Source organism: Chanodichthys erythropterus, chromosome 21 (assembly GCF_024489055.1).
Source record: "Chanodichthys erythropterus isolate Z2021 chromosome 21, ASM2448905v1, whole genome shotgun sequence".
Taxonomy (NCBI): domain Eukaryota; kingdom Metazoa; phylum Chordata; class Actinopteri; order Cypriniformes; family Xenocyprididae; genus Chanodichthys; species Chanodichthys erythropterus.
In genome coordinates this window covers 26,935,431-26,963,224 of record NC_090241.1, presented here as the reverse complement: position 1 = coordinate 26,963,224, position 27,794 = coordinate 26,935,431, and the positions used below count along the sequence as shown (strand labels likewise).

General features: G+C 36.2%; 1 protein-coding gene across 9 annotated transcripts in view; it reads right to left on the bottom strand.

Moving 5' to 3' along the window:
* The window catches only part of cadpsb (Ca2+-dependent activator protein for secretion b), a 100,532-nt gene that overhangs the window by 52,583 nt on the left and 20,155 nt on the right, over positions 1 to 27,794 (bottom strand). For all 9 annotated transcript variants that reach the window (XM_067372815.1, XM_067372818.1, XM_067372817.1 and 6 more), the window contains exons 2-4: positions 14,608 to 14,721; positions 12,050 to 12,382; positions 344 to 424 (exon numbers count right to left, since the gene is read on the bottom strand). In XM_067372815.1, coding sequence (XP_067228916.1) covers positions 344 to 424; positions 12,050 to 12,382; positions 14,608 to 14,721 — 528 coding nt within the window. The remainder of the gene's footprint in view (positions 1 to 343; positions 425 to 12,049; positions 12,383 to 14,607; positions 14,722 to 27,794) is intronic.

Sequence of the window (27,794 nt, the reverse complement as noted above, 5' to 3'; positions counted from 1 at the left end):
ATAAGTAGTATTAATAATATTAATAATATTCTTGGTAAAATAAAAAATAAAATGAATGAACAATAAAATAAAATAAAAAATATATATATATTTGTATTTATTAAATATATGTTTTTACTTACCATCAGCTTGTATTTAACATTTTTTAAATATGACCCAAAAAACAATGTTTACAGAACACGTCCTGCTTGGCAAAATCGCGGTCAGCCGGTTTGAATTATGAAGGGAATGTGGATACATTTACTGAATTTGGCTGAGTTGCATTGGAACGGATGCCAGTTCTGTTTACAGCACCTCCGGAGCATCTCTGTCCACGTGTAAGTGATCAAATGATGAGACTTACCCGGGCAATCTGATCAGCCATCTGCAGACGCCCATCCAGTTCTCTCCTGATCTGAGCTGCTTGCTCGTCCAGATTATCCAACTGCAAAAACACACACAAAGTTATATTGGTTACCATCAGCCCTCACAACTCATCGCACTAACACAAACCTATACATCTCCAGAAGGCAGCTAATCAGTTCTGATCCCTGTAAAAGCTTCCAGGGGTCACACTTTAAAAAGAAAAATGGTCACATACATCCTGAAAGCAGAGATAATGCAACTGTTCCTTATTACTTTAAAGTCGCCATGAAACAAAAGTTGTGATAGTCATTTTTTTTCCTTATTATGATGTATATCCAAGTGAAACGGCTTCTCGAGCAAGAAAAAAAAAATGTAGGACGGTACTTGATTTTGTCCATTGGGAATTGACTGGATCATTGTGGTATGTTTTTGCTGTGATCTCATGTAAGGCCTTGTTTACCCCTGGTATTAAGATGCATTTTGATCGATCGAATCACAAATAGACGAGGGAGACACATTCCCATTTACACCCGGTTTCCCAAAAGCATCGTAAGCCTAAGTCCATTGGTTTCAATGGAGCTACGATCAACTTAAGCTTACGATGCTTTTGGGAAACGCAGCCCTGATTTCTTCGAGGGGAGGGTCTATGGGTGGATGAATGTATGGGCTTTTTTCAGATCTTCTGATCTAATGGACAAAATAAGTTTGTGCAAATTACGTATGATCGCAAAAGGAATTGCCAGAAAAACATACAGAGAGCATCAGCTATCGTTTCTGCTCTGACAGCCGCAAGATCAAGCAAAACACTGTAGGTGTGTGTTAGAAATCAGGAATGGTGAGAGAACTTTCAAACCAAACTTGGGTATCCAACCAATGGTGGTCTTTTTGCGCTGTTCGAACACATTCGACCACATGAGTATTTACACTATGAAAGCACTGTGCTGTATCATGAATAAGTCACGGCTGAAGGGCGTTGTTAGGCACGACGTGAAGCAGAGTGCCTGCAACCCCTTCAGCCGTGACTTATTCATGACACAGCACTAGCCTCAAGTACCTTATTGCTTTTATAAAACAGTTACCACAAAAATACAAATATTAAAGCCAAAAATATGTAACAATGCAACTTTCATGAAGTAAACTCTTACTAAAAGCCTTCCTTCCGCCGGAAAAAATAGTCCCTGACTGTGAACAGCAGCAGAAGTTACATCATTACGCCATTAGATGGCGGCAAAGACTGTCTTTATGAATGTGTCAGTCAGTAGCGAAAACTTTTACATTGAAAAGACTGAGTTGTTGTGAACACGGAACAAGACGCAACTGACAAATGCTTTGACTAGAGCTGTCAGTTACGGGAAAATGCCTTAACTGTTAAAAGGATGAGATAATACATAATTTAAACAGATATTTTATTATGAACATAGGACTGACCTGAAGGAAAATGCTAAATCTGAATTCAGGTAATAAACTCGCTCACTCGATCTCTTTCTCACAATACTCTTCTACATAATACAGTAGCCTTCAATGAACAATATCAATTGAGAACATACAGTTTACATTGCTAAGAGTGGTTGCTAAGGGTGTTGTGTAGTGATACACAGAACCGTTGGGTGAAGTGGTCATAGCCATGTTTTATTGTGAATAAAACACAGCTATTGACCAATCAGAATCAAGGACAGGAACTAACCGTTTTATAATAGTCAATATATTGTATTTAAAGTATTGTCAATTTTGATTTCATGGTGACTTTCAGTGATTAAAGGAACATTTGTGTTTATGTTAATTTCTATAAATAAAATTCTAGTTAATTTAATTTAAATTAGAGCTAATTTAGTTCAAGTTACCGTTACATTAATTGAAGATCTGTTCATTTTAATAAAATTAGAGAGTAATAGCAAAATTAGTTAAATTAATTCAAATAATTTTAATTCATATTTTTCATTTTTACCAACTGATATGTCAAAATGTCTACCTTTTTTCCAGATATACATTTTGTACTTTTTTTCCACAGAATTCTGTAGCCCACACATAGCATCAATAAAAAAATCTAATATATTCCATCTGTAACCAATTTTTGCACTGCTCAGATATACAGCCTCTCATACATAAATATATGGCCATAAATCCTGTTGTAAAGCATAAACTATATCACATCCACAAGGACCCCGGGAAAGATGGAGAACCCCTATGGAGAGGAAAATCTGATGTGATGGAATAGGAAATAATCTCTTCACCCCTGATAACTCTGTTGCATGTGTGGGTGTGCGAGCGTGTCACTGTCTGTTTGTGTGTTATGACATCTGAAGCCTCCCCATCCAAAGCCATCACTTCCTGTCTTTGTCACTCTCCTGCTCCTGTCCACACAGAATCCAGGGGCGACAGCACCAAGGCAACCCTTGCCATGGCGACAGTCAGTCTGGAGTGGGAAACCCTGTCACATGGGGCAGAGTTGAGTCCTCGTCCCCAGAGCCCTGTCTATCTTCTGCCCTGCTCTCTAGGGGCTGTGTTCTAATTAAGCATGGCTCAGCAAATACAGGAACCCTCTTGTGTGCGCATTTGTGCTTGCGCAGCCCCCAGAACAGCGTGAAAGACGGCACTGCGATTCCAACGAAAAGAGGATTTCCAGTTTTACAGAGCAGAATTCTCAGTTGCACTGTGTTCGACTAAAAGCTTTTGTTTAAATTATTGATCATAACTCCTTTGGTCTTCAAAAGTTTCTCTCACATGGGGTATTTTGAAGCTAAAAATACCAGAATGAACTTTAATGGCATACTGGGAGCAGTACAATGACCTAATGACCGGTTTCATGATCGCATTGTTCTCCGGGCTGCTCGGGTCAGAGTAGCTGTGGAAGGGCATGCCGTAATTAATTGGAAAGTGGCAACCTCTGCTCTCACTTTACGCAAAAGGACTATCTCGCTATAGTTCTTAAGCATTTTATGCACGTACCTAACAAATAAGCCATTATAAATCATTTACAGGAGACATCTGCAAACACAACTGAAATGCTGGTTTAGGAATCACCTGGTAGATCCAAGTACAAACCAGCTCAAATTCCTCATTTATTCTGCATGCTTTTGTTCTGTTTGGAGGTAAACACCTCTTTCATCAAAAAGCTTGGCCTTAATAATAGATGACAAATAAAACATGGAGGTTGGGTGTCTGTATAGAGGTCATCATTAGTGTATTTACCCCAGTTCTTCATTTAACAGCTGTAACTCTGGTGTAAAGGCCATATTATGGGCATTTGTTTAATATTAATACGTACAGTGTGTGACATTTCACATCAAAGCATATTAAAGCAACAAGCCATGGGAAGTCACGCATTATATTGATTTTACACTGATAAAGGGGTATTGTTAAAGCAGTCAGCCTTAACCTTGCTAAAATCACTGTAATGCACAGCCTTAAATGGATTATTACTCTTAAAAAGCAGCATAAAATGCATTAATGTTCAATAAATAATTAATATGTCATTTAAAATTGTTAAGTTTTGACTGAGGTTAGAGAGACAACTGCATTATTTGGTAGAATACCACCAAATCTTCTACCTAATAATGCAATCTCACATTATTAAATTTACATTCAAGTGAATATTTTAAATGCAGGTAAATAAAATAAAATAAAATAGAATTTAAAAAAATAAACTAAAATAAAATATTTAAAACAGTTCATGTGACTACAGTGGTTCAACCTTAATGTTATGAAGCGATAAGAATACTTGTACTCCAAAAAACAAAATAGCAACTTTATTCAACAATATCTAGTGATGGGTGATTTCAAAACACTGCTTCATGAAGCTTTGAAGCTTTACAAATCTTTTGTTTCGAATCAGTGGTTCGGAGCGCAAATCAAACTGCCAAAGTTACGCCCCCAGTGGTGAACCATTGAAATTTCGAAACACTTATGACATAACGAAGCCTAGTTTACTGAAATCACGTGACAGTTTGGCAGTTTGATACATACTCACTGATTCGTAACAAAAGATTCGTAAAGCTCCGAAGCTTCATGAATCAGTGTTTTGAAATCGCCAATCACTAGATATTGTTGAATAAAGTCGCTATTTCGTTTTTTTGGAGCACAAAAAGTATTCTCATCGCTTAAGGTTGAACCAATGTAGTCACATGAACTGTTTTGAATATGTCTTAAGTAGCTTTCTGGGCACTGAAAGTGTTAATTATCTTGCTGGCTATGCAGGCCATTGGATTTTGTCAAAAATATCTTAGTGTTCTGAAGATGAACAGAGGTCTTACAGGTGTGGAACGACATGAGGGGGAGTAATTAAAGACAGAATTTTCATTTTTGGGTGAACTAACCCTTTAAAAACTAAAGGTGAACTAACTCTATAAAATTAAATTAGGTAAATACTTTCTGAAAGCACTGTAATTAATTAAAAAGCTCTGTTTGCTATTGTTGTTCTCTGTTGCAAGCAGTAAGAAGGAAAACCGAGGTCTGGTATAATCTCCAACTCAGGACACTGAAATAAAATTCAAAGGTTCTTAAGAGTTGGACTGTTATTGGGTTAGTTTGGACCCTTTAATTCAAAAGACACTGAATCCCAACACAACAGGCACAAGGTTCAAACGCTAACGTTCGCTTCCGCGCCATGATCTGATGGAGTTAGACGGCATCTCAGCAGAGGGAGCTCCCGACAGCTGTTACCCCGATTCCTCGGTCCTCACCGAAAAGGAGCAAGTGCAACTCAGAGACTCACCGCATCAATAATGCATTCACACATTTAGATTTGCTGATGGCAGACTGTGTTCGCAGCCTTGCTCGTTTCTTCCTCCTCTCTCTCTTTCTCACCGTTTTCTGCTGTCACCACACTCCTTCACGGCATCTCTCTCAAACACCTCTCCACCTGTCTTGATTCTCTCTCTCTCTTCCCTTCAAGGTTCCTCTGCTGCATGTGGGAGAGTGACATCTGTGACATTGTGTGAAGTAATAGGGCAGACAGCACAAGATCGAGTCATGTGACTAAACCCTACAGCATGACCTTCGGCTGTCCACTGATATATTCGAAAGGCTGAACATCTTGGCTACTTTATTATTGATCTACTGGTCAATCTGGCAGATAGGAAGTGACAGAGGTTTTGTGTGTGTGTGTGCGTGTATTTTTGTGATTTATGAGGACACAAATTTGTATAATGACATGGGTATTACACTGGTATTAAGACGTAAACATGAAATATGAGGACATTTCATGAGTCCTCATATTTAAAATAGCTTTAAAAACATAATAAACAATGTTTTATTAAAAATGTAAAAATGCATAATGTTTTCTGTGATGGGTAGGTTTTGGAGTAGGGGTAGCGTAGGGGGATATAACGTACAGTTTGTCCAATATAAAAAACATTATGCCTATGGAATGTCCTCACTAAGATAGCAAAACAAACCTGTGTGTGCGTGTGTGTGTGTGGTTAGATTAGAAAATATGTTGCAGCGGTCAACAAAGGCAGTATATTAAGACAGGCAATGAAGACACCAAAAAAAGAAGAAAAAGGAAGGATTTGGTGTACCGTGTAAAAAGGACATTTTACACAGTACACCATTACAAAGGGTTTACATTTGGTTTTCAATGGGACAGAGGCGGCAGAACGGAGGCGGCACTGAAAGCGACACTGGTTGCCACGCTTGTGCTCAAAAATCCTACTGATTTGTTCGTGTGGAAAAAAAATAAAAGATTTAAATGGGTCATGAATTGAGAAATCAAATGTCCTTGATTTTTTGACATATAAGAGGTCATTGTAATATAAAAAAAAAACATCCTGCAAGTTTCAGAAAGCAAAACTTCCTTGTTAGTCCAAAAACAGACACTTTTATTGAAACCAAGCTGCAAAAACGACTTTCTTTTCGGAGTTTTTCTCAGTATGACATCATAGTGCAACGAAAGACCACCGCTGCAGAAGATAATCAAAACCCACTTCTACATCATTGCCTCTTTAGCCCCGCCCACAAAAAAATGTCTGGAGTAGATGTCAAAAATAAAAAGACGACACAAATGTAATGAATGCTTCCAGTGTGGACTACTTCAATGATAATAATGGGAGCGATTTAGTTGTAAAGTGTTGTTTTATTAGCTATCACTTACATGCAACCGGGAATATAATATTAAGAGTATTTACCTTATTCATAAATGCACAAAGTTTTTGTGTGCTAGTATTGAGCTAAAGCAGTAATGGGCATTGCATTGGCATGTTCAACACCACCTTTCGTGTGTATAGAAACTGCCAATTACCAAAAAACAAACAAAAAACAACAACACAAGTTTACAGCCAAGCATGCACTGCATGTGTAAAATGCCCATAAGACAGAAAGAAAAGTAAGTGAGAAAGAGAAAAAAGAGACACGTAGACAGAGATACGCAGACTGATGGTTTCTATTTTAATAGTAAAGAGTCAAATATGGCACAGTTCGTCATGTACTGAAAAATAATGAAAGGACAGAACATCAGAACTGTTCGTTTAAAAAGGGCAGAGGCTGACACTTTCTTTTGAGGGACAATGAGAATAAAGACAACCAATTATGCACATTATTAGAACAAATGCATCATTTCGGTGCATGATAGCTTAGAAATATGAATGATAATTTGCCGTGTGTGTGTGTGTTGAAACCCTGCTGGTTCATTCTGAGCTGTTGATTAGTGGAGCACATAATCAGCTCCTGTCACCGGCAGCAATGAACCAACCTCTCTTTTTTTCTCTATTTCTGCACTGTTACTGTTTCTAACACACACTAAGAAACTGCTTTTGTTGTTGGGTCAGCTGGACTGGACTGGACAGCTGGACTATGGGTTGTATCATCTTTTCCAATTGCTTTCGAGGAGGAGAACAGGAGCTTTAAATGCAAAGCAATTGGCCTGACAAATTAATGGATCTTTCAGAGAGAGAGGAAGCCTGACAGCACAATATCAAAGCCAGTTTACATTTGCACACACTAATTACTGTATAGGCTTGGCAAAGACAACATACTGTTATTGTATAAATTTATGTCAGGGTTTTTTTTTTTTTAAATATGCGCTACAAGTGTTTCATTGTTTCATTGCTCTGAGACACTAAAATGCTGTATCATGATCTTCACGTGTGTAAATGATGAAAATATGAAAATCTGCCAAAATAAAATCTCTTTTTTATTTTTGAAAATGAAGTACTGAAGTAAATAAAGTAAATATTAGTACTGTAATGTTACAGTTGTACTATAATATTATTGTTATTCTTATTATATTTTTATTTTACAATAATAGTATTATTGCAATATATGTCTTACTTTGTTTAATATTTTTTAAACTTCACATTATGGTTACTGAAACAGGTTCAAGTTGGTTCTTATAAAGTGTATAAAGAGAACTAATAAACAGTACTAATAAAGAGTTCTAATTCTTTCCAAAAATAGCTTTTCAAGACGCAGTGTATATCGCAGAAAAGAAAAAATATAACAATACAATGAGTTTTTTTCTTAGTACTGTGCATCTGTTTATCTAGATTGTAAATACCATCAGACAGTTCTTTACATTCGTTTTCTAAGCTGTCAGGGAAGCCAACATTCAAAGTTATACATGTCCTCCAAACAACAAAGAACAGACAACAATGAGAGAGAAGAAACAGGAAAGGCTGAATGAATCTATTCAGTAATTCAATGAGGTGACTCTTGAGAGCACCAGAGGTGTGCATCACAGAGAAAATCTATTTGTGACTGCAGGGAGATGAGCGTGAATGGACCAGTTTATGAGCTAGCACTAGCTACAGTGCACAGCACATTCACTATTTTCAATTTAACTTCACTAAGTGATTCAAGCAGTAATATTTAAAAGTAATCCAAAAAAATATCTTCTATGATTACTGAATACCAACATGTAACCCATAAAATGCAGTTTCATGTTGTCTGTATGACTAATAGAAACGCTGCGTTATAGTAAGACGTGTTGACTCTCAGTCGCTATGGCACCGGCAAACATTAAATACACCATCTCCGCTGCTTTGTTTGCAAACATCTGATAAAACAGTCCCGCCACAACTGCCCGCCATGGTTCATTAACTATTGCGTGGCGAAATAATCAGAAAGCAATCCTACACTCATACTCATCCATCTTAATTTGACAGGTTTTCTGTAAAAGGTTTCTGTTTATTAATGCACAAATGGCTTATAATAACGCTCTTTTTGAGATGGTTCAGTACTTCTGCATTCAGATGACCTGCAATGTTTGCTGCTGAAGTACACAGTAAATATTAACACACAGTAACCTCAAAAATGTTTTAATATTTAACCCACACTTGAACTAAATGTCTGCCATTGTATTAGAAAAGACAACATCAAACAAAGTCACATTACAAAGACGAATTAAAAAAATTGGGTTATACTTTATTTCAAGGTTTAAATACTGAATAATGTTAATTAACTACATGTACTTACTATATTGTTAGGGTTTGGTTTAGGGTTAGTTGCATGTAATTATGTATAATTTATAATTATATTACTATAGTAGCTACATGTGTTACAAAGACACTAAAATAAAGTGGGTTACACTGTTTTAAGGTGTCCTTGTTACAGTGTAATTATACATTTAAGTACTGAGTAATATTAACTACACTGTAAAATAAAATATTTTCATGATTTATCACAACATTTTCTCTTTTCTCTAATCAACTTTAATAATTAATGTTGTTCAGATAACATAATATTTTGAGTTTCTGTTGATTAAATCAATCACCTTCATTGCATTAACTCAAATTTTTAATTTCAATGAACTCAAAATTTTAGGGCAACCAGATAACTTTCTTTTTTAAGTTAAACCAACAATTCTTTGTACTTTTTATACTATAAAGTGTTACCAAATATTGTTAGGTTTTAAATGATAAAAGTAAAACGCTAGCATCGAGTCTTGCATCATCTGTTTGTAGATGTAACATTTTATGTGTCCAAATTGGTATGGCTGTATGATTTCAGCTCTGAAAAATTAAAAACTGAGCCAGAGTAAAAGGCTGGTTGTGAAGTTAATGCAATGGATCGCTTGTTTTTATTTGCGATGATGTTCAGGGCAGTCAACAGCGCAGTTGCTCCAGCTGAATGCACAGAGCGCCAGACAATTTTTGCCAATTATGTGTGATTGTGCTTTCATTAAATACACTGCAGGTGGTGTATGAAGCATCTTTTGGCAGCCAAGAGAAAACGCCTCCCACACATGGCCTTGCGACCCACACAACAGAGTCCTTCCTGAGGATAAAGGGAAAGAGCGAGAGAGAGGCTTTTCGTAACTCTACAAAAGCAAAATTTGCTTGGTTTGATGTGGAGTGGCCCGATCGATTCTTGTTTAATGCGTAAACAAACTCACGGTAAACACGTTTCTGACACCGTCTCGGAAACTCATTTGCCTGCTTTGAGATCAGCAGAGAGTGCAAGTTGTAACATTTCTGAAATCATCAAAAAACGCAAGTAACCTTTCATCAAATTAATTTTTCAAAGCTAGAATAAATCAGTAGATCGACCAGCTAACTGATGATCTCCCAAAGCAATTACAAGGGCTTTTTGATCATAACATAACTAGCCAACAGGATGATATGACACCCTAGACTCTGAGTCATCCCAAATGTACGCCTGTGATATATCCAACGTGGGTTTAAAATAGCTCTTTTAGCTGTGTCATGGAGTTCTCCATCTACACCAGAAAGCATATGCCTTGGAGGATGCTGTAAAATAATCTCTTACAAGCCAAAATCCTGAAGCTATAGATTTATGACGCTTTCATTTTGTATCCACTAAGCCTATTAATGAATTTCAGTCATTAAATAAGGTCTCAGGTACTTTGCCGCTCAAAAGTTTGGCATCGCTTTTTAATGTTTTTGAAAAAGTCTCTTATGCTCAACAAGGCTGCATTTATTTGATAAAAAAAACTGTGATACTGTGAAATAATATTCCCAAAAAGAAGAAAAAAAGCTTGGGTGAAATGATGACAGGACTTTCAACTATTCCTGTAAGTGTATGTACCATCTGCATTCATCGATATAAAAAAGTGCCTGTGAAACTGGCAGAAAATCAGAGACAAAACATTGTTTGTTTGTCACGGAAACAGTGCTTGGAGGTATACTTGTCACACAGAAATGGTGAAAAATGCTGGTTGTGGGCTTATTTGCTGGCAGATGCAACAATTTTGCCCCTGCCAGCACTGTGATGTTTTGACTACACTGACACGAACACTGCCAGGACTGAAGAGATTTTATGCTGAACTTCCCTCCTCCCCTCTCCGAATGTTTGTCTGTCCATCAAGAAGACCGGTTGACATATTAGTGATTTCTTACATCACGTTTCCCTGAAGGCATTTTTCAACGCGTTTATAGATCCCTTAAGTGCTTTCGACAAATGCCTATTTGCCCATTTTTACAAACTAAGGACTTTTAATTAGGAAATAAACTTAGTCTCCAAGTAAATGCTCTGTAGCGTCCCTTCTGAGCAATATAAGATCCATTAAGAACAAAATGGACAAACACTGATTTTCTGTAACTATAGCTGTGTTTTTTGGCTTTCTGAGTGACGAACATGGGGAGACTGTATGCTAATTCCCCACCCTGAAGTCTGAGCTAGCAGGAAAAGTAGAAAAAGAAAAAGTGGGTTAGCCATCTTCAAAGCACATTTGAAAGAGAGAGATTTAATGGTGGAGGCTCAGATGAGATCTCTCTCAATATAGCTGAGGAAAATGTGCTAAAATATGAAGACTAGAGTCTGCATTTTTTTAAGCCCAGTGCTTAATAAGCATTTTCGTACTGCTGTACCTTTTGGCTAAATACCTTTTAACAATGCTGTCTTAAGGTGATGTATTTTTTAGCATTAAAATACATTCTCCTAAACCAGTTTAGTGTGAAGAAACAACTTCACTTTAACTTCTAAATGAATGAAAATGCTGTTCTGACATGTCAACTTCTGGTTCAGCCAATGGTGACAGTTTGTGGCGGAACTATCCGTTTGTCCAAACAATGGAAGACGGGGTAGAGTTCAGGAAAAGCTGTATGAAAACGATTGTATCTTTTGCACAACTACATAACCGCAATCAAACATGACTTAAAAAAAACCCCAGAAAACTCCCGACCAAAGAGATGAAGCCATTTTACTTTCTGCAGTTCAGCAGTGTGAATGCAAATTTCTCTTTATTTCTCTTTTTATCCCCCAAAGACAGTAATTTCTAGACAAATATCATGCTGGAAGAGTTTGTAAGGCAGGGAAATTTGATTTATTATAAACTCAAGGACAATAAAACCAAGCACGTCCTTCACTTGAGAAGAACATATGTTGTTTGAAGTAGTCATGAGGGATCTTTGCCTTACTTAGATATCGGTACAGTGGGGATCTTACCATAACATTACACTGTGCACAGTAAGTGGCTGTTAACACAACACGTGTATTTGCATTCAGAGTAGATTAAGCGCAAAGACTTGGAAGAGAATGCAGTCTTGATATGAACAACACAAAACAACGAAGAGCGTTGGAACAGCCAAACATCATTCTGATGCATATGTTGTTCATAAACCAACAATTAAAAAACAGCGCAAGTGGAATGCTAGATCACAACTTGTGTGAATGGCAAAACAAAGGGAAAAAAGAGTCTCAGAACTCTTACTGTATATACAACCAAAATATTCTGTATAACCAAAATACTGTAATCATTTTCCTAGCATCTCACGGTCAAATTGTGACTCAAATAGTGATGTTTCCCACCCACCTGGCAAGCCTGGTACAACAGCTGGTGCTCAAACTTCTTGATCCCCAGGATCTGCTGGAACATCTCGTAGAGCTGGTCTTTGCTTAGGATGAGCTCGGAAGCGGCGCTGGCTGTCATGCGCTGCTGCGCCTTTCGCGGGTCCTCGTCTCCGCGGTAGATGGTGTCAAACTTAGCCATCCAGGAACTCAGCACGGTCTCCTTGCTCAGACCATCGATCTCAGGCAGGCTCCGGACCCGTTTCTCAATATGGCGCTTGAACACCTCACGACAATCCAGAGCTGATAAACCTCCTGTTTGGACCATTTTAGCAACACGGTCGCTCTTTAGAAAAACCTGCAGGTCATACAGACAAGGGGAAGGCAAAAATAATTCAAGACATATTAAAATTTTTTTTTAGTAATTTATACCTAAACATTGATTTAATTTACTTTAAAATATACAAATATGTATGTGTGTGTGGTTAAATATACACATTTAAAGTTTTTTCTTTTCGAAAAATGTATAAAAACAAACAAATATTGGCAACTCTGACTACCAAGTACAGTGTATGGCTCTAATGTAAGTAAATAACTAAAGACTCCTGGAAACCTCCAAACTTCCTGTTTCTACAGAAAATATGATTAACATAAGAAAGGATTCTGCACTCGACAAGCCATTTCATTGGACCTTTAAAGGTGAGGTGGTGATAAAACAAGAAAACAATTCTGCCCTTCAAAAAGTTTCACTTGGGTGACTTTAAAACTTTCACTTTGTTTTCAATCACTTCAATCTGCTAGAGAAAATTATGCTCAGTGCTTTGCTTTAATATTCAATGCTGTGATAGATACAACATCATCTACAGTGATATACTGCAGTAATATAACCAATGCCATTAAAGCCATGGAAAGCAATGTTAACTGTAAAATTTCACTGTGCTGAAATGATGGGATCAGTGTGGGCAAAAATGTTGCAGTCCTATGGGCTCCCTCCTCTCTCTCTCTCTCTCTCTCTCTCTCTCTCTCTCTCTCTCTCTCTCTGAATTATTCAGAAGATATTTCCTAATTCAAACCAGAGTAAAGGAAGAGAACATTTGTGATTTTATTCTTTAGTCCAACCGAAATGGCTTTTGAGTTCCAACTGCCTCCTCTTTTCCTATTCGCAGTGTTTCAAATCTGGTTTTATAGAGGTGAGAGTAAAACATGATTTATGTTTTTCTCAACAATCGGTGTGCTTGGCAGCTGCTTTTCTTCCTTCCATTTAAAAAGCCCTTCTATCGTTCTCCATTCAAGAAGACAAATAGAGCTTTAAATTGCTGTCTGGTCCCAGTCCAGATTGCAGTTTACAGTGAGCTTCTCTCTGTGGCCTGCTATGACAAACTGATTTGGAAACAAACAAGCTCTGCAATGACTTTTCTAGTCGGAACATTTCAGTAGCCTGAGTCTGATTTCAGAGGTTTCAGAAGTAGGAGTAAAACTGGGACTTGTTAGCACTATAGAAAACATTACAGATGTGCTACACATACATATTTATTTATTGTACTGTATGTGTTTATAATTCTAAACATTCCTCAGTTAGCACTCTTATACAACACTCTTGAGAATCTTGAAATTGCTACTGGCTACATGAAATCATTATTTACAACTATGACAATTAAACACAAAGCATTTGTATTAATGATTTCATATGCGAGGTAGTCTTAAGTGTTCTAATAACCACTTTCAGCCATATTGCACGAGTAATTAGCATGCACAGAAGCCCAACCCACAGAAACAGGATGTAGTGATGTAGTGACCTTACCACAATACTTGAATCCATTAGAATAGCAATCTCTTCAAAGGAGCGTGTGTAAACACTTGTATCTGAGATGTGTTTTAGCTAAGGAGAGCTCTGAAGGGCTATTTAGGCTCTCTCATCTCCATGATAATTCACTTAGGAAGGCATGTAATGATCTAAATGTTTTGACTATTCTGTAGTGTGGTAATCTTTAGTGTGGTAACTACAGCTGGCTATGCAACATTTCAAGACACACAGTGTAAGGCGTCGGTTCATGATATCATTGTTGTTTGCTATCATTAGCCCAAGGTAATCGCCTGAAGGAGATGTTAACATGCCACAACCTCACATGGACAGAGACACCAAACTCATTTTTCATTCAGTGCACTATTCTATAGAGGACAATTTGGTGAATTCACAGAAAAAAAAAATGATTATCTTTGGCTGCTTAAATGTCTCAATATGTTACCTATTGTTTAAATATTATATTATATTTCAGTTTAAAGATGCTGTTTTTTGGGAAGCAAGCATAAAATAACTGTCACTTATAAATTTAATGCATCCTTGCTAAATAAAATCATTATTTGAAATGATGGGATATCAGCAACATAACATGACGTCTGATTTAAAAAAAAAAAAAAAATATAACTAAGTTCTCCAACAGGGTTGAGACCAAAGAGATGTTTAAAAGTTTAAGTTGAGATGTTTATTAAAAAAAAAAAAAGGCTGACAATCAATAATGCCATGGGTGATTACTTGAGCAGGACAAGGGTCAAATTCATTGTACTGTTGCATTGATACTTCACCTCAAAATAGCTCTGAACTGCATTGATGAAGGCCTCATCCGCCACAATCTGTGTCTCTCCTTTGAGAAAAGACTCAAAGCGATCTTTAGTGGTCTGCAGCTGCTGCTTGGTGATCTACAAGGAGAAATGAAAAAATAAAACAATGTCAAAATTCAGGTGATTTGTGATTGCAAAAAAAAAACAACACAAACATATTTCACAAGAAGACCAATGCATTCTTTTGTAGTTATTATAGATAATACAACATTATAAATGAGAGCTTTTTAATCAGTGACTCAATCTAAAATGGTCTCCTCAGTTGAATCTGTTATCAGATTTTTGCACATTCAGATATGGATCCTGATCTATAGCGGTTCAGGACTAAAGTAAATGATATGCTGCTGAAAAAGGTTAGAGATTTTTCAGAAACAAATGACAAAGCACAGTTGGGTTTCTTTTTTTTTTAGCAAGAGACATTTAATACATCCTTGTTATTCCCAAAACACTCCCACAAGTATAGTGTTTTCTCAAGTCTACGCTTAAAAATACTCTTTCTGCTTTAAGAATAAAAACACCCACCTTCAAACTCAATAACACACATTCTCTCTATTCTCACAGCCAGATATCTCTAGCTACATCTCTCTCACACTCATTCTCTCACTTGCACGGCCTAATTTTAACTTTCCGTTACAGAAATTGTGTACTTAAATCCTACATATTTTTAAAATATGTTGATTTTTCATGCACAACACATCTTATATCTAACTGCACGCCTCTTCTTCTTCCTTTTCTCTCTCTCTTCCGATGTGATTCATCACACTCCCTGAATGTCATCAGGGCACAAGATGACAGAGTGATGAACGAATAAGCAACAGAATGAGAGAAGAGAAGGCCAAACAGTATCCTCCTCCTCATGAAAAGCAGAAGAGCAAAGCCCTGACAGTTACAGTGCCACTGTGTTTTATGGCAGTGGTTATCAACTGGTTTTGCTTCAGGGTCCAGATTTTAAAATGCATATAATGTCACGCCAACACAATAAAATTGGTCACTATAAAAAAGCAAACAAAAAAGAAAAGTCCATTAAAAATTTATTTTACACATTTTAAAATTATATTTATTTTTAGGTGGATCTTGAAAATAACATTGAATTTAAAAACATTTATCATCTAAATGCGATTCTTAGTGCGATTATGAAATCGCAAAGGCTGCGATTTTTTTATGCGCAGCTTGTCAGTGAAGTATGGCTCCAAATGCTAATCCATCTTAAAGCACTGTGAGTTTGAGTCACTTATAATGTACATTTGAAAAAGCAACTCGCTTCTCTATCTGGCTTTCAGATAGAGAAGCATTTACTACTGATCACAGAGCTGTACAGCTCTGACAAGCTGTGCCTAAAATAATCCCAGCCTTTGCCAAATCACGTGAGGTTTAATCGTGATAAATCGTGCAGCCCTAATTTTAAAATACATTATATTATTAATTAAATTAAAAGCACTCTCTCAAAGGGGTACTTTACCATAGGCAAAACAGGTTTTTTAATAAAACATGGCTGCCTATACAGTAGAAAGGCGAAACAACATTTGAAATCAGTGCTACCTGACTAGAGAAAACAGAGAAAAAAAGGCTGTTGGAGCCCATAATGCACTGGGCATATTGCCATCCAAGACCACTCCTACCAGTCTGCTATGGATACGCTTACCAGAGTCAAATACCACCTTGCTATAGCAGAAAATACTTCATAGCAAACTTTTAGTCATAATGGTGACGACTTGTATTTCTCACGGGTGCAAGAATTCAATGAGTAAACGTTTAGCGGGAGTGAGTTACTTTTGGTTTCCAGTGAAGGATCCAGCCCGTTGTAGGCAATGGCTAAAGGCTGCAAAGAATTGCAAATATGGAGAGAATGCCACAACAGAAAATCGGAAAAACAGATTTGTAGTCAACATTTCAAACTGGATGACCATGAACACAGTGTTTTAGGCCAAATGGAGGGGAAAAACTGAAAGAAACTGCCGTTTTTACAAACACCCTGGAGCTGTCAAAAGTCTTTTGTTGACAAAAAAAAAAATCTCAGGTCCAAGTTACACGGAGAACAAGTAAACATTTACATATGCTACTGACATTGTAACAATACAATGTGGGTTGAAAATCAGCGATGTTGCACTTTTTTAATTTTTGGTTTTACTTTTGTGTTCCGCTAAAAACATGACAGCAAATGGGTTTGGTAGGACCTTCATGAGGGTGAGTAAATAATGACAGAATTTTCATTTTTATGTGAACTATCTATCCCTTTAACATTACTATGAAGTGCCCAACAATACGCAAAATTATGACACAACAGTTTGAATAGGAAATTTCAATTCTGTAAATGCACAAACAGCCAAATATTATTTATCAGCCTAACAAATGGAGTACACATTGGGCCAAATATTGTATTAGGCTGCTTAATACGAGAAGGGAACAGCCATTAAGTGCATAAACATATCCATGTAATGTCAGTGCAATTAACTGAGGCAATAACTAACAGCACAAATGCAATGTGGTCGGCACAAGCCATCCTTGTTAAACCAGCATTTAATGTAGTCATGTTTTCTTTTCATTTGGACACACTACATTTGACATCAACAACAAAATATTTAAATATGTTTGTTTATATACCTGTTTCTTAAGGGTTGACCTTTTGAAAAATATTTAAAGATAATTGTCCATGTTGAATTTTGTTATTTGCATTTAGCTTTGTTTACCTCTGTCCTCAGAGCAGGTGCACTAGTTGAAAACCTCTATTTTATTGTAAAGCATTGCTAGCTTATGTACCATGGCTCTCTGGAATACTTAATTCTGATTGGTCGATTATTCTGTGGTCAAACATTTTTAGGAGTCAGGACCATATTCTCTGGTAATTTTTATTCTACACAGCTGTGCTAGTTTCATGTCTCTCGTATACCTCCACTCTTTCTTCTCAGACAATAAAATAATCTCAAATCAATATTTCATGGCTTTTTATTTACCAGTGTTATAAGCAGAAGAGTTTACAGTGAGCCAGTCATCATCACAAAATATAACACCCCTCCTCTCCTAATGACTTTGTCAGAGTATAATTAGAAAAAATGACTAACTGTACATTATCCCTTACATATACTATATTATTATATATACTGTAAAGTGTGTAAAATGATACAATAAATGGGATAATGATATGCATGATTGTATTCCTTTTATCTAGCTTGCATCACTGTTTTGATCATCTCACTGAAACATTCAAAATCTCAGAGTGTGCTCTATTGCGCTGTCATGAATATGGTGGCTTGCTACGCATACCAAAAAATATTAAGTTTAACAAGATGTTATGTTGCTGTTCATCTTGAAACCACCAGTGTGACAAAATCTAAAGGAAACAGGGTTTTCTGCGTGCAAGTGTGTAGGAGGAAGGTGGAAAAGTACAAAGTAGCATGTGCCTGTGAGGCATCACAGCACCATCTGTGTGTTCATCTCTCTGCTACTGTCCTCTCTCCTTCACACACACATAGAGCAGTTGACTTTATCGGCCTTCTGAACTGTCTGTACAGAGAATACTATAACCCTGAAGAACAGCTTGCAGCCCTCAATATTTCAGAGTGTGCTTTTCTCTTTCTTATTTCCAGAAAAGTTTTTATGAAGGCTGGGTACAGTCATACCAGAGTTGATGTATGTTAACACTCTAACTTGACAGCCCTAATTTCTGTGCGTGCGTGTGTGTGTGTGTGTGTGTGTGTGTGTGTGTGTGTGTGTGTGTGTGTGTGTGTGTGTGTGTGTGTGTGTGTGTGTGTGTGTGTGTGCACGTGCACTGCATGGTATGGATGTGTATTTAACATCCATGTATACATGATGAAGACATTCTAATTTAAGTGTTTAAAGGCTTCATTTTCTTTCCCTGTGTTATATATATAAATACAGCTATGGAAAAAATTAAGACTTAACCACTTAACATTGATTTCTGAACTTGGAGTGGTCTCTTAATTTTTTCCATAGCTGTATATATATATATATATATGAAGAGTTTCGTTCCAAAACGCGATAAACGCCATTTTCAGAAAAACTGAGTTTCCGCCAAAATCAGTATTGTATCTGGTCGGTATTGAAAAGTCATTTATTAATTTTGCGCAAAATGCAATATCCGTCATGGTCCGTGTACGTTTTGATAGTTTGTTTTCCAATTTGAAATGAAATACGCAGAAACGAGAAAACGGTCGTTTCCCGTTTTTTCGTTTGTTAAAAAAAACGGAAAAACGAGATTTTGACTGGATTTTCGTTTTTTTCGGGTCACGGATAGAAAACGGAAACACGATGTCAAAACTCGTTTTCCACATGTGGGCGGTCATTACACGCCCCTTTCAGCCGATTGGTCAATCAAATCTGAGCCAGTGACGTCATCTTCAGTTCGTTCAACAAAATAATAGTCCTCTGCCGCTATATCAGTATGTCATAAATCGGCTTTCTTCTGTGCAACCTAACGCGTATTTCACAGAAATATGTTTGCACAGATAAAAAAAAGTTTTAAAAAACCTACAGTAAATTTAATTAAGTCTGTTTTTAAGCTGTTTTTAAAATGTAAATGCCTCTACATCTGTTACTAAGCGCATGACATCCTTTGGGCTACTACCACCGATCAATAGGCTATACATAATGACAGACTATTATCTATTATAGATCAGTGGCTACTGCACTCATTTTTTTTCTTATTTTAATGTTTTGTTTACATTTGTATACATTTAAATTCAATAATTTAGCAGACGCATTCCTTGCAGTAGACTATACAGTCATATTAGAAAATAGGCTATCCACTAGGTGGCAACACCTAATAACGGTATCACCATCGGGGGGCTTTTTAGTTTTCCTTAGCTTATAAATGGCCATACAGATTTTATCTCTTAAATTAAACACTTTTATGAACACAGTGAACATTACTATTATATGTCACAGTTTACTTGCTATCCTCACTTTTTCTGTCTTTCCTTCGCTTTTGAATGAATTAGCTATAAATGGCCCTGAACATTTTACTTTCAATTTCGATTTAACGGCTATTGGCGATTCTGCGTCAATTGCTTCAGTGGACAACAGCAAAACAAAAACTCTCGTATATTAAACATAGAAGTTTTATTATCTTTGTAATTATTTTATTTTGTAAATATTCGTGGCTTAAACAGCGGGAAAATTTACTGTATGCAGTTCTGTGGATGTTTTGAAAAGTTTAAACTAAACGAAAATTATTGTTGCCTTGTCAATATAATTTCTGTTTTTCCCCCTGACTTTCAACTGATGCGATCATCGTTTCATTAACCGATAAAATTATATTAAATTAGAATTAAACGAAATTTGATAAATGTCTGTGAATCATTAAAAAATTCCAGGGGTTTAGTTTTAGCCTACATAAACAAATAGCAGAATAAACAACAGAACATGAGGATTCATTATCATCACGCACCTGCAGCGCTTCTGTGAACGGAGAACAAAGGATTCAAAAAGGAATAGGCTAAATAGCCTATGTCTATGCGCGAAATTTATTTCACTTAAGTAATTAATATTACCAAAATGAAAGGGGAAAAAATGCGACAATATGAGTGTCGGTTTATTTTTGAGAAGTTCACAGAAAGGAAACCAATACGGCAGAAAATTTCTTTGTTTATTTTACGAGCAATGTTTTGTTTGTGAGTGTACAAAAATAATAGGCCTATTTAACCTTTCACAGATTCGAATGGTGTTACATATATTTGACCATAAATGTCTAAGTATTAAGTTGTTTCCGCTTTTATAAGAAAATTCAAGTGAACGCGTCGGCGCCTCACGCACACACAACATCAGTTTTAGGAACTTGACGCCACAGCCTGTTAACTGTCAAAATATGTACATTCAACCAAATATATAAAACGTTATAGGCCTACTGCTCATTTTAAGTAGTCTGTGTAGGCTACAATAAAAGCGTTTAAATAATAAATATAGTTTAGCCTCCAAATCGTGAATATTGAAACATTTGGATTTGTGTCAAATTAGAGAGGTAGTTATAACGCCGGTTTCTGTTTCAGTTCAGCTTTAAATTAATTCGTTTTGGCTTAACATTTATATATTATTTTTGTCATAACTAAAAAGGTTATGTAGCTGTAATTTTGATCTTTAATGTTTGATCTTTACATATTCCCTAAATCTTTTAACCAAAGGGTTATTAACATTTCAGCAGGCAATTAGGCTATATAAAATAAATAAATAGAGATGAGCGATTGTTCGTTTTTCAAAATTGCTATTTATTTATTGTGATTTATTCTATTTATTCAAAATAGAATAAAATAAAACCTGTAGGTTTTTTTTTTTTTTTTTTTTTTAATCTCTGCTTTTCATCCGCTCCTCTGTGTGGGTAGTTTCACTATTAAACTACAAACAGCATTACAACAGTCTGTGTGCTGATTAACATTTCTGAAATAAATATTTCTGTGAAATACGCGTTAGGTTGCACAGAAGAAAGCCGATTTATGACATACTGATATAGCGGCAGAGGACTGTTATTTTGTTGAACGAACTGAAGATGACGTCACTGGCTTTGGCTTGATTGACCAATCGGCTGAAAGGGGCGTGTAATGACCGCCCACATGTGGAAAACGAGTTTTGAAGTCGTGTTTCCATTTTCTATCCGTGACCCGAAAAAACGAAAATCGAGTCAAAATCTCGTTTTTCCGTTTTTTTTAACAAACGAAAAAACGGGAAACGACCATTTTCTCGTTTCTGCGTATTTCATTTCAAATTGGAAAACAAACTATCAAAACGTACACGGACCCGTCATGTTATTCTGTCATGTTTTCTCCCTTTCTTTCCAAAGCGCGACAAACGCCAGTCTCCTTTCTCTGCAGAACACGATATATCCGCTGAACCAATCACAGCGCACCATTCCACGCACTGTAAACAGTAATGGCGGCGCTCGGAATACACCCGGCATCCTAGTTTTCCTTATCTACTTTGTACTTTGTGATCAACAAAAACAGAAAAATGAATAATTTTGACAGCATTGATGAACCTGTGGTGGTTTCTGCGGTGGGAAAGAAACGCAAGTCATCGAAATGTAATCATTTACGTGAGGAGATTAAGAAGATGAGGCACTCGGTCAAGCAGCTGCTTGTTCCACGACAGCATCAAATTTCTGTCACAGTCCCCAAAACTAAATCATGGACAGTTTTTAAAAGTCGTTTTTAATACCAGTGTACTCTGTAAATGTGTTTACACATAATTCATTTATAACATTAACAAGATGACTCGTTGAATTCATATTGGGAGCGACGGCTGAATGTATTTTTAGTAAAATTCCTGTATGTAAGATTAGTATTGGCAAAGTTCAGAGGCTGTCATATATGTGAATCAACTTACTTTGTTGTGAACTTTTATATCGATGAATTAATTGCAAAAAAAAAAAAAAAAAAAGGTGTTATGGATTTACTGCATTTCGGGAAAAAAAAATTATCTGTTTTTATAATAAACCTTTTAAAATCAAAATGTAGATTTTAATTTTTATTGTTTTTATAGCCAAAAGATGCTATGTGAAAGTTTGAAACAGAAAATAGTGGTTTTCATCTTGCCATTTTCTTGGTAAAATTAATCAAAATGGAGCATTTTGTAACCAAAAACTTAATATATATATACAGCTATGGAAAAAATTAAGAGACCACTTAACATTGATTTCTGAACTTGGAGTGGTCTCTTAATTTTTTCCATAACTGTATTTATTTATTTATTTTACATTAGGCTGTACAAAGCACCCTTACATTTCTCTATTGAGCCCCTAGATGCAGAGTGACAAATATCCACCAGTACTTTAATGGTACCTCCACCCCCATCCTCCCAAGTAGAATTCCCATTGATTCCCTCTGGATACCTCTTATCATGATTGCCCTGTAACAGCCTGATTCATTTGTACACATTCAGTCAAACACATATTTCAACCTCAGTACGTCACTACCGGGGGAGAACGCAAGTTAATTTTAAGTAATGCTGCCCTACAAACAAGCACAGCAAACCTGGATCTCTTTAAAAAATATTGCATTTTAAAATCACAATTTTTTATCAGAAAAAAAAACAATAAGATTGCAATTAGATTTTTTCCCAAATTGTGCAAGTGTCCAAATAAATAATAGCTAGAATAGGAATGTTCCTCCTCTGCAACCGACAAGCAAGAATATATCTAGCCATAACTTACTAAATATGTCAACACAGGGTGGAAAACTGCACTAGTCAAGTGATTTCTCCAATGAGCAATTCGGCAGAATCACTTAACAAGACAGAAATAAAAGATGGTTCATCTGGGCTTGAACATTGTTGACTTATTGTCTTTTTCAGCTACACCTAATCAGACTCGAGACATTCTTTCTTTGGAAATACTATCAACAGTGCTTTTAACTTCAACCTCACCTGATGAATCCATTCTCCTGCTATAACATTATCATTTCAGCAGCCGTATCTTATTTATAGAGTCATTTACATTTCATTTGCGTGAAAAACAAAAGTGTTCATTTTCTTTTGTGTGAATGAAGAAACAGAGGAAGAAAATGAAGCACTCTTTCAGTGTGTGCGTGTGCACACTCAGCAGCAGACTGCAGAGTCGTTAGTAATTATGATAATTGCATGAGTGCAGCAGCTTTTGCTGTGGGCCAGAGATGATGCATAAGAGAGAGAGAGATAGGAAATATGGACGAGTGATTTCAATATTACTCCACAGAGGGGGAAGTATCACGTTTGCAGTCAATCTTAAATGTGCATCTTAATGATTTTTTTCATAAAAAATTAATTTAATTTTAAGTTATCTCACTGTAAATTTGTTTTTGGATTTGGGGTTTCAATTTGCTATATACAAACCTGGTACCAAAAAAGGGGCAGGTGAAAACATGAATGGGGGAGAGAAAAATGGAGGTGTTTGTCAAATTTAGACCCTGACACCTAAATGAAATGGAACAAGAGGCTAAATTTGAATAGAACACACAAAGCCCAAATTTAATATAACACTCTCATCGTAATCTTTTGGAAGTACATCATATGCAACTTAAATGGATCTTCCCACTTTCTTTCAAAGTTTATCTAAGACAAAGACAACAAATGAATGCATTCTGATTTTGCTGAGATATTGTGCACTAAATTCAAGAATTTAAAAAAATTAAAAGTTTTAAATAGTCTTTTATGCTCACCAATGCTGCATTTATTTGATAAAAAAATATACAGTAAAATCAGTAATATTAAGTAATATTTAATAAAATTATTACAATTTCAAAAAACTTTTTTCTATTTTAATAGCCTATATTTATATGTAATTTATTCTTGTGATGACAAAGCTGAATTTTCAGCAGCCATGCCCATTACTCTTCAGTGTCACATGATCCTTCAGAAATCATTCTAATATTCAGTGCTCAAGAAACATTTCTCATTATTATCTACATTGAAGAAAGTTGAGCTGCTTAAATTGTTCGTGGAAAATGTGAAACCTTTTTCCAAGACTCTTAGATTCATGAGATAATGATTTTTTGTTTGTTTGTTTGTTTTGTTTTGTAACTGTGTAGAAGTATATCACTTCTGGTCAATTTAATGTATCATTGCGGGATAAAATAATTTATTTGATGATTTTTTTAAAATAAAATCTTACTGCCTTTTGACAGTATTCTGCAGTACTTTTAACATGTTGAAAGTCAACGTGCTATCCATGTTTGGTTACACTTTGTTAAAGAGAGAAAGTATTATATTATATTTATTATATTATATTATATTATATTATATTATATTATATTATATTATATTATATTATATTATATTATATTATATTATATTATATTATATTATATTATTAATCCTACTTAATAGAGTAATTTATGTAGGCATTATCCCATTGCAAACACACTAATAAAATGAATAATTAACAGTCATTTTCACTTTGACAGTCTGCCAAACTATTTGAAATATCCCTTTAATATAATATTAAATAAAAATGATATTTCAAATTTATGACATGTGTTGTATTATACAATCTCACAACCATGGGCGACATTTGACTCTCGAGTTAGGGGGGGCAAGATTTTTATTTTTTTTTTGCAGGTAAACATCTTTTTGTACCTGCATCAGCAAATTATTCGCGGAAGTTTTAAGCAAACAAGTTAAGTTTGCTTGTTCTTTTTTTTTTACTTATTTATTTAATAATTCACTTTATTGTATTATCACGGGAAATGACGCGGACGATATCTGGAATCAGAGTTCATCATTTTGCAAGCAACTGATGATAAAGAAAAATGTCACGTCGCAATATTGATAATAAGTATTACGATTTTAAACCATGAAGCCGAGCCAGTTGATATCACACAAACAATGAGCAAACTTTGCGTGAGAGTTATGCGGATGAAGTCTCACTAGAGAACAGTAGCGCTCCTTGCCATAGATATATAGGTAGGGCTAGGGCAGATTCTGGGTGTTAACGCTAGTTTATTATAAACATTTTGCAAGCTTTATATTCTAATCGCTGAACACATCAGACACACTTTTGGCAGAATTCGAATGTCCTTGCGTTATTCAGCCTGAGGGTGGCGCTCTAATGATGATTGACAGACTTTAGTACACACAACACACAAAATCTTAGAATTGTATTTATTGCTTTTGTTTTTAGAATATTGTTTTAGAATAGTTATTATGTAGGAATTCGAGAAATGAGCACGTTTAAATTAAAGGGTTTATACCCTCATTAATGTTATACGCTACTCCACATAGGAAGAACAGACATGCCAAACAGTTACTGACCTGATGCAGACACATATCTGAAGGGGACTGATATCGTCTTGGTCTGGAGCGAGGTGTACGTGAGGTGTGTTTAACGTGGAAATAAGCGGGGCAGCCAGAAATCTGCCACTATGGCTCTCTATGAGAGGGTGCTGCAATTCCATTTTTCACCACAGATTTATATAGGAAAGTTGTGTGGCGCTGTAGAGCTGGGATGGGGCTTCCCCGCTTAGTATTATGAATACATGCCTGTCGAATCCATGCGCTACAATTTAATATATCCAGCTCACTTTACAACTTAAAGTAGTCTAGAAAATCTGAAAATTATTTGTTGCAGAATGCTGAACACATTTATAATGTATTATTAATTCAGTGTACATAGGGGATTAATATTTTGGTAAGGCTCTGCCCCACCTGCCCATACAGAGCCGCGGCTGGTACAGAAACTGAAAGTAAAAACCATAGACTGTGGTAAAATCTGAGCTTTTGGCATCTGTCGGCGCATATCCTCTTAGAGACTATTAATTTATTTTCTTAATATTTCTCTTGTGGTCCATAGTGAGGAAATTTTTTTAAAATTTTACGAAAATAAACTAGTTGTTTTTTAAATGAGGAGTATCCAACTAATCTTTTATCCTCACTCACAGCGCATCGGTTATGCGGTGATGCGCTATGATATTGTGGGGAAAATTAATTACAATATTATCTGAATAATAAAAGTAGCATAATAATAAGAGGAAGAATTTAATAGCCCTGCGTGCCCCGTACGATATACGCCACTGTGAAGGGATAAACGGCGTTCGGGCACGGCATCAAAGCGATTAACTGTTTTATCCAAATCCACATGCATGGACCGTCCAATGTTCAGTACTGCATGTCTCCTGTATCTGATGTTTATCATGTGTTTTCAGAAACGTTTACTAGACGGTGGACTAGCTTTGACTCTCTGAATAGTGGCCGCGTTTTTTTTGTCTTTTTTGTCACGGGCAAAGGACTCGGAGTAGGCTATCTTTGAAAAGCTCGCGCTCAAGTGTGCGCGAGAAGGAGTGATGGAGCTGTAGCCTACCCGAGAAATTATATATATATATATATATATATATATATATATATATATATATATATATATATATATATATATATTAACCGCTCCAAATTGTAGTGGACGAGCTGACGGCTCACATCGGGAAAAATTATGGGGGGGGCCACTGCCCCCCCCAATGCCGCCCATGCTCACAACTATATAATATAAGAGGATGAATGAATGAGATAGTGTGGTTAAGAGACACAAATCATGTGATACTGCATACTTACTACACACAAACTCATTTCGTCATATTGATGATGCTATATCCACACATCAAACACCAAATGTAACATGCTTTCTTAATGCTTGCTGTGCAGTGGATGTAATTAACAATCAGGACAATAAGCAAACAAGCAAAGAAAACCATCTACAAAAAAACAACACCACACTACAGAAACAATATCCTTGAATAAATGAAAGAAAACAAATCAGGGAGCACTGCAGCAATACACACAAATAGCGTCAAATAATATGAACCCTTTAATACAGGGTTCAATCAACATCAGCATTGCAAAACTGCCTTAGCGAATCATTCCCCAGCTCGATCGGACTCCCTGAAACTCAGGCATAATGATCTGCCAAATGGGGAACAGAGTGTTCTGCATTGTCCTGGAGCCCGCAACTCTTTCCTCCTCTCCCCTCCCTGCGTCCCTCCATGGCATTTTCTATGTTTAGCATGATGCTCGGAGCGCAGAGGGGCTATGAACCCACAAAGCCAGTGCTGAAGATAGCAGCTGGTTAGTTTTGGTGTCTCTGAGCCACAAGGCAGAGACCGGCCCTCTACTGTGCAGTCCCTAGAAGCACATTACATCAAAAATGAATAACCATACAAACCAGCATTTGCCACCTCATATGTGCCTTTTGAAAGGCATGCTAATATCTCCGTTTTGGAATTCATTTGAATGTGTGTCCTTCAGCATAACTGAACGTCAAAACAACTCTTGACTGAGTCAAGCAAGTATTATTAAAATAAGAGGATAAAGAAAAGGAAAAAAATTTCAAACAGCAGGTATTCAGAAAAACAGCATGCTTGCGAGTGTAACATTGCATTTATACAACAGTTCAATAAATGTTTAAACTTAACATTAATTAATATTTTTGACGATATTTCCAGTTACTTTGCCTGTTTTTGTTTCAACAAGAAACACATTTCCAAATATGGTCACAGAGCAACATGCGCGATGTGTTTTGTTCCTTCCTAAATGAATCAGTGTTTTGAATTAGTTGAGCAGATGATTCAATGACTCATTCATAACGACTTGTTTCGTTACTGAATGAATCAGCTGAAGGAATAGGTTAAAGGACTGAATCAATGACTCACTCAAAGACAGTAACTTTTTTGTCACGGGCAAAGGACTCG